Source organism: Oryza sativa, chromosome 11 (genome assembly GCF_034140825.1).
Source record: "Oryza sativa Japonica Group chromosome 11, ASM3414082v1".
NCBI classification, from domain to species: domain Eukaryota; kingdom Viridiplantae; phylum Streptophyta; class Magnoliopsida; order Poales; family Poaceae; genus Oryza; species Oryza sativa.
The window spans coordinates 19,983,503-19,991,667 of record NC_089045.1 but is presented as its reverse complement, the minus strand read 5'-3'; the positions used below and the strand labels follow the sequence as shown (position 1 = coordinate 19,991,667).

Genomic DNA, 8,165 nt, shown 5'->3' with positions numbered 1-8,165 from the left:
ACGCGGCCGCCCGCGCCCTCGTCGCCGCCGCCGCCTGGAGGGTCGCGGGGAGAGGAGATTGGGAGAGTGGAGAGGATAAGTGTTACGCTCTCGAGATTCTGACGAACACTAATCGAAGAATTTGGAGGAATTGGGGAAGATTGAGTGGAAGAACAGAGAAAGAGAGAGGAAGACGTGAGGAAGAAGAAGAACTCAGGAATTAGCAGAAGAGAGAGGATTGATTTAGAATTCAAAATTTGATTACAAAATTGTCTACTCCTCTCGAAGCTTCTGCCGGTCTTTATAGCACAGCGCTAGAAGACCTCTCTCTCTCACTGACTGTGGCCCATAGCTAATGGACCCAATCCTCTCCCAAATACTTAGTATTTGGCTTCTTGAGCCGGTCTGATTTCTTGGGCTGCGTGGTTGGACCGGCCCTGGGCTGTGTGCTCCTTGTACTGTAGTCGTCATCCGTTGTCGCTGCCGTGACATTCCCCCATGCTTGAAACGAAGCTTGACCACAAGCTTCATTTCCCGGAAAACGATGACAGAGTTCATGATAATTCTCACAGGTAACCATTGTAGGATCATTACCAGACCAACGAACTTGGACGAGAAGTACTTGCTTAGAGCCCTTACGAATCAGACGTCGATCCAAAATCTCCGCTGGTACAACTATTGATGCGTCGTCAGGGTTGAGCACTGGCAAGGAATCCTGGAATGACTCTCCTGGCGCCAAAGCCTTCTTCAATTGCGACACATGAACCACCGGATGGATCAGACTTGATTCAGGAAGTGCAAACTTATAAGTCATTGTGCCAATGCGAGCCAAAATTTGAAAAGGCCCGTAAAAACGAAAAGACAACTTCCGATTAGCTCTGGTCACCACAGATTGCTGAACAAACGGCTGCAATTTCAGATATACCCAATCGCCAACAGCAAAAGACCTTTCAGAACGACCCTTGTCAGCTTGCATTTTCATGCGGGTTTGAGCACGCAGCAGATGCTCTCTAATAAGATTTTGCATCTTAGCCCGATCATGCAGCCAGTCAGTTAACTCAGGAGATAAGCAAGCAGCATTGGTAGACAATCCAAAATAACGTGGTTTGTGCCCATATAGTACCTCGAAAGGAGTCATGCCCAGAGATGAGTGAAACGAGGTATTGTACCAATACTCGGCTAAAGCCAACCATTTAGTCCAATGAGAAGGACAAGCATGGACAAAACAGCGAAGGAAAGTCTCCAAGCATTGATTCACCCGCTCCGTTTGTCCATCTGTTTGAGGGTGATATGAAGAACTCATTTGCAACTGAGTACCAGCTAAGCAGAAGAGAGTTGTCCACAAAGTACTTGTGAAAATTCGATCCCGATCAGAGATGATGGACTGAGGTAAGCCGTGGAGACGATGAATATGTTGCATAAATGCTTCAGCCACATCCAGTGCTGTAAAAGGGTGAGCAAGAGGGACAAAATGACTGTATTTGGAAAATTTATCCACTACCACCAAAATACAGTTGAAAGATGCAGATTTCGACAGCCCTTCAATGAAATCAAGCGACACAATTTGCCAAGCATGATCCGGAACAGGCAGAGGTTGTAACATACTAGGATAACGGACATGTTCAGACTTAGCTCGTTGACAAATGTCACAAGCTTGCACAGATTTAGCCACAGACGACCGAAGACCAGGCCAAGCAAACAACTGAAGTACCCGCTGATAAGTCACATTCACCCCAGAATGCCCACCAATGGCAGCTGTGTGCAGATTGCTCAAAATTTTTAATTGCAACTCTGTATTCTTGCCAATCCACATATGATTCTTATAATACAGAACTCCATCCTTAAGATGAAAATCAGGGATTGCCTATGCACTGAAACTTAACACCTGCACTTTGCTTAGAGCATCTGCATCATTTGCATATCCAGCCACAACCTCAGATATCCATTCAGAAACACATACAGACAAAGCCGACAATTCCTCCTGACCAGGAACAAGATAACGCGAAAGGGCATCAGCAGCCTTATTATAAAGCCCTTGTCGATAGCATATTCTGTACCGGAGTCCCAAAAGTTTAGTTAACGCCTTTTGCTGCCATGAGGTTGTTAACCGCTGATCTGTCAAGAAAGAAAAACTACGATGATCTGTCTTAATCAAAAATTCATCATGTTGAAGATAAGAGCGCCAATGTTCTACGGCCAACATAATGGCTAAACTTTCCTTCTCATAGGTGGATAGACCTTGATGACGTGGTCCCAATGCCTTACTGAGGAATGCTATGGGATGATTCTGTTGCATTAACACAGCCCCAATACCTTTATCCGAAGCATCTGTTTCAATAACAAATTGTTGAGAAAAATCTGGCATAGCAAGAACAGGGGCTGAAACAAGAGCAGTTTTAAGAGCCTGAAATGCATCCTGAACTGTTGGTGTCGACAGAAACATCTGTCCCTTTCGAAGTAAATTGGTCAGAGGTTTGCTCAAGATTCCATAATGGCGCACAAATTTGCGATAATACCCAGCCAACCCCAAGAAACTACGCAATTCCTTTACTGATTGAGGAGGTGGCCAATCACGAACTGCCTGAATTTTTTGTCATCTGTAGCAACCCCATTTGGACTGATAATGTGACCAAGATATGCTAGCCGCTGTTGAGCAAAAGAACACTTGCTGCGCTTCACCTTGAGTTGATGTCGAGTCAAGATTTGAAAAACTGCCCGAAGATGAGCCTCATGTTCCTCCAAAGTTTGACTATAAATGAGGATATCATCTACAAAGACTAGCACGCAACGACGCATCAAGGAGGAGAGAATACTGTTCATGACACCCTGAAATGTGGCTGGTGCACTAGTCAATCCAAATGGAATCACACGAAACTCAAAGTGTCCATTATGTGTTTTAAATGCAGTTTTGTGTTCGTCCTCCACTTTCATCCGAATTTGATGATAGCCGGAACGAAGATCTAGCTTGGTAAACCATTGAGCGCCTGCCAATTCATCCAATAATTCATCTATGATAGGCAAGGGATACTTATTCTTTACTATGATAGGCAAGGGATACTTATTCTTTACAGTAATCGCATTGAGATGGCGATAATCCACACAAAACCGCCAAGAGCCATCTTTCTTTTTGACTAAGAGCACAGGCGAAGAGAATGGACTGCTGCTGGGCTGAATAATTCCCTTGGTAAGCATTTCACTGACCTGAGTCTCAATCTCATCTTTTTGAGCTGGTGTATAACGGTAGGGTCGCACATTGACAGGCTGAAACCCAGGGAAAAGAGGAATTGCATGATCATAGGGTCGCTGAGGAGGTAAGCCTGAGGGTTCATCAAAGACTGAAGCAAACTGTTAAAGAATGTGCTGAATCCCAACCGGAACTATCTCCTCCTTTCCAGTAGAGATCACACAGAGCTGCACTAAATGTGCCACAGCCTGTCTGTCCTGAAATTCTCTCATTACTCTAGGATGCAGCAATTTACAACTTGCTGTTGCTAGTTTAACCCCCTGTAGAGTAACCCATTGACCCTTCCATTTAAGAATAATGAGCTTATTAGCCCAATCCACTTGCATTGGACTGTGATTGGATAACCAATCCATGCCCAGAATCAGATCATAACCAGGAAGATCTAACACCTTGAAAGAAGTGCAGAAAAGATAACCCTGTGTGCTCCACTCACATTGAGGAATTTCATGTCGACAGGACAAAACACCCCCATTAGCCACTTGAACAGATACAGTGGACTGAAGCTGCTGCAATCCAGTTTGTTGATCAGCCATCTTAGAACTCATAAAATTTGCAGAACTACCAGAATCCACCAGTATTAAAACTTCCTTTCCTTGAAGTGACCCCAGCAATCTCATGGTACCTGCAGATTCTATTCTCTGAATAGCTTGCAACGAAATTGCCATCAATTGAGACTCCTGCTCGTGTTGTTCTTCCGGAGCAAGCAGTTCTGATTCTTGATGCTGGAACAAGGCAAATAATTCTTGTACAGAATGCAATTGCACAGAATTGGCACACTTATGTGTTGGTGACCACTTTTCTGCACATATGTAACATAAACCTTGAGCCCGACGCTGAGCCTTTAGAACTGACATCTTATCATTACCAGCCATGATTCTAGAGTTTTCTGTTCCCTTCCTGTCATCATTTTTCAATTCCTTCCCTCCACCAGACATAACACGACCAGGTGGGAATGGTAAAGGCAATGCCCCTTTCAGTGTTGGATTTGATTTGAACTGAAAGTTGCTGTCAGATTTCTTGAACTCCTTGGTTCCAGAAATTGTGTTAGAATCCAGTACTTCTTCCTGCAAAGAGGCAACAACCAGAGCAGATTCCAAATCACGAGGACGTTGCAATATGACAACATTTCTAATTTCTCTATGCAAACCCTCAGTAAATCTATGAGTAAGGTACTTCATGCTAACCCCCGGATCATAAACTAGCAACTGGTTCATCAATTCATCAAACTTTTCATAATACTCCCAAACTGTTCCCACTTGTTTAATGGCATCCATCTGACGGATCAACAACTCGTGTTGATCCATGTCAAACTTTGTTGAAACTGCATGACAGAATTCTCCCCACCCCGGAAATCTAACATGAGCCCTGGACGAACGCAACCAAGAAGCCGCCCTTCCTGAGAAATAAATGGTAGCAATCCTAACCCATAACCCTGGATAGGTGTTATTAACATCAAAGTAGTGCTCACATCTCATCTGCCTGTCCTGGGGATCAGTTCCATCAAACCTAGGGAAATCTAACTTTGGAACTCTATGATTGTACTGATGTCCCAAATTGTCAGAACCCGAATTCCCTCCCCCAAATTCAAAATTCTCAAAGGAATTCATCGGGAGAGTATGATTTTCAAACGTACCCTTGTCCAGAGTTGGGACCAGGGTGGTAACCACTCCCGGTGCCCTCCTCCGGAAATTCTAATGAACGCTGTGGCCAATGGCCCCTTTGCTTCCTTCCTCTGCTGCAGCCAAGTGAAACGAAGGTGATGGCGTAGGCAGCAGCGGCGCCTTCCTTTCCTCGCCCGTCAACGGGACTCGAGGGGAAGACGTCGTCGGGGAAGCCGGAGTAGCCTTGCCGATGAGGTTCAGCTGTTGACGAAGATCGCCGACCTCCGTCTGCAAATCCTGAATCGCCGACTCCACCTCAGGAATTAGCAGAAGAGAGAGGATTGATTTAGAATTCGAAATTTGATTATAAAATTGTCTACTCCTCTCGAAGCTTCTGCCGGTCTTTATAGCACAGCGCTAGAAGACCTCTCTCTCTCTCTCACTGACTGTGGGCCACAGCTAATGGACCCAATCCTCTCCCAAATACTTAGTATTTGGCTTCTTGAGCCGGTCTGATTTCTTGGGCTGCGCGGTTGGACCGGCCCTGGGCTGTGTGCTCCTTGTACTGTAGTCGTCATCCGTTGTCGCTGCTGTGACAATAAGGCTAGGGTTTTATTTTTATATGTTAGAATTTTGTTGGGTTGGTCTCTTTTGGCCCTTCCATGGGCAACATTTTAAGGTTTAATATGCATCCCCGGGGTCCCGCGGGTCACCCGCGGGTGAAATGCCTCCCCCGTTCCCTCCCCACAAAAATGCGGGGCCCCGACCCCACCTGTCAAAAATTGAACCCATCCCTGCCCCCGTAGGGTCGGGTCCCTGCAGGGGACCCGGCCCCGCGGGGGAAATTGCTATCTCTAAATGACGTGGTATGCCGACATGTGGGGCCCATGTGGGTCCCACACGCCACGTAGGCTAAAACCAGGGTTAAAACCACTGAAGGACATTGGGTGACCGGTTTTGTATAGTTAAGGGATCTCATATATCTGGTTTTAAGGTTCGAGGACGTTTGTTATCCCGATAACAAGTTGAGGGACCTTCGGTGTACTTTTTCCTTTTGTTTCAGTTTGGTTGCGGATTCAGAATTATCATGCCTCTCTCCTCACGGGCTGAGGCCCATCAGGCCATCAGGGCCTGTGGTGTAGCGGCACAGGCTGCCTTGCGCGTGCGAGCCGCGGCCGAGAACGAGGCCCAAGCCTGTGAAACATTATGGGAATACTTTCTCTCTTTCTTTTCGGTTTTGCTCTGTCGACAATTTTCAGCGCGGAAAACTTTCGATTCGATCTGGCTCCAAGATTTGCGCTGGATGAAAACTTTCAAATTTTAGACCGTCTGTTATGCTATGAGATTCATGCTGGTGGAGGAAGATGAAAAAAATTTGCAAGGGCGCCATAGGGATCGAAACCAAGACCTGCATTGTACATACTTCTTCCATTAATCAGTTGCTCCGTTGCACTTTTATAAGAGTTACATTTGAGGTACATATCAAATACTATATAGCAATTACATAGTAGTTATAATGTAACTACACTATAATTACATAACAGTTACGTTTGAAAGTTTTTCATCCAAAAAATTGTCGTGTTGTATTGCTACTTCTTTTTTTTTTCTACTGTCTATGTTATCTCTTCTTTCTATAAAGCTAATGCCTACTAAACAACTAAAGCTCAACATGCAAACTTAGTACTACCTCCATATTTTAATATATGACGCCGTTGACTTTTTATCTAACGTTTGACCATTCGTCTTATTCAAAAAATTTATGTAATTATCATTTATTTTATTATGACTTGATTCGTCATCAAATTTTCTTTAAACATGACATAAATATTTTCATATTTGCACAAAAAATTTAAATAAAATAAATGGTCAAACATTGGTTGAGAAGTCAACAGCGTCATACATTAAAATACGGAGGGAGTATATTTATTAACACCCCTAAAACCTACAAGCAAACATGACTCATAAACCAATTAAGCATACAAAGCTCAACATGCAAGCATATAATCTACAATTTATTTCATTCTAAAACTAAACATACATATGCTAAATCATTATTCTCAAATTATTCTCATAATATTTCAATCCAAATCATTTCATCATTTCTTTAATATTTAACATATATCCCGCAGCAAAGCGCATGACATATTGTAAGAATTGTCACACCAAACTATTCAATTTGATTGCATTGACCTTTTCATTTATTTCTGAGACTTACGACTGCTGATTAGAGTTTGTCACGGCACCCATCGTCGCACTCGCAAGAAGAGTAGGGAAAGAGTCCTCAACATTAGCTTCTCTCAAAACCACTAAAGTTTGGCACTCTCTCTTCCCAACCCATCTCTCTCGTTTTCCACGCGTACGCTTTTCAAACTGCTAAACGGTATGTCTTTTTAAAAAAAATTATATACAAAAGTTGCTTTAGAAAATCATATTGATCCAACTTTTTTTAAAAAAATAATACTTAATTAATAACATGTTAAAAGGCCGCACCGTTTTGCGTGCAGGAGGAATGGATTCCCAACCTCCACTGCCGAATACACCCTAACTCTATCTCCCAAAACAATTGAGATTCTAATTCAGATTCTGAGAACTGTACTGTAGCTACAAAATTTAGAAAATGAACTAAAATTAAGAAGTTGTATTTCTTGGTTTCTCCAGATTTTTAGAAGTTAGCTACAAACTAGCTAGCTTGTGAGAGTCTTAAGCTCCAAGACTGGGTCCTAGCCTTCATGCAGCCAGTAATCCGCTGCATCTTGCATGGTTTGGTCTAGCAGGAAACGTTTATTGCGGAAACAGTGGTCTAATGTTTCCTAAGGGACATATTTGGCAAGATTATTGCAGGGTCGTCAATCTATAATGTGCAGAAAGTTCAATTACACACTGCAATCAGCTAGAGGGCCAATACCGAGGGGTGAGGAGAAAATAGAAAAACTGAAAAAGAAAGGGAGAAGAAAACTGAAGACTCTAAGCTAAAACTGGGCTCTACTCCTATACGAGGGAAGGTGGAGGCGGTACCCCACTGCACTCCTAATAGGTCCCCAAAAGATACAGCGCCCGCAGTAGACCACAGACGGTCTTCCTAAGGAATGGACTCTAGAAACGTTGAGACAAACGAAAGAGAAGAATCGAACACCCTGGAGTTCCGATCCTTTCATAACTACCAAGTGACGTGGAGGACTAAGGAATCGAAACCCTCATGACAGTGCTCAGGCAGGCTGACCCTAAAAGTCAGCCACCAAATCTAGATAGAGGGGACATGGGCCAGAGTGAGAGTAGGCTAGCTAGGTGGAGATAGAATTCGGTGCCAGACCCGGCAAGCAAACGCACAGTTGGGGATGATG

General features: G+C 43.8%; 1 protein-coding gene across 1 annotated transcript; it reads right to left on the bottom strand.

Annotated features, from left to right (window-relative positions):
- Window positions 1-261: 261 nt before the first annotated feature.
- LOC136354043 (uncharacterized) lies at window positions 262-5,142 on the bottom strand. The gene has a single exon (XM_066305617.1). It carries the CDS (start codon window positions 4,828-4,830, stop codon window positions 3,328-3,330), a length of 1,503 nt encoding a protein of 500 aa, XP_066161714.1. The 5' UTR covers window positions 4,831-5,142; the 3' UTR covers window positions 262-3,327.
- Between the last annotated feature and the right edge of the window lie 3,023 nt (window positions 5,143-8,165).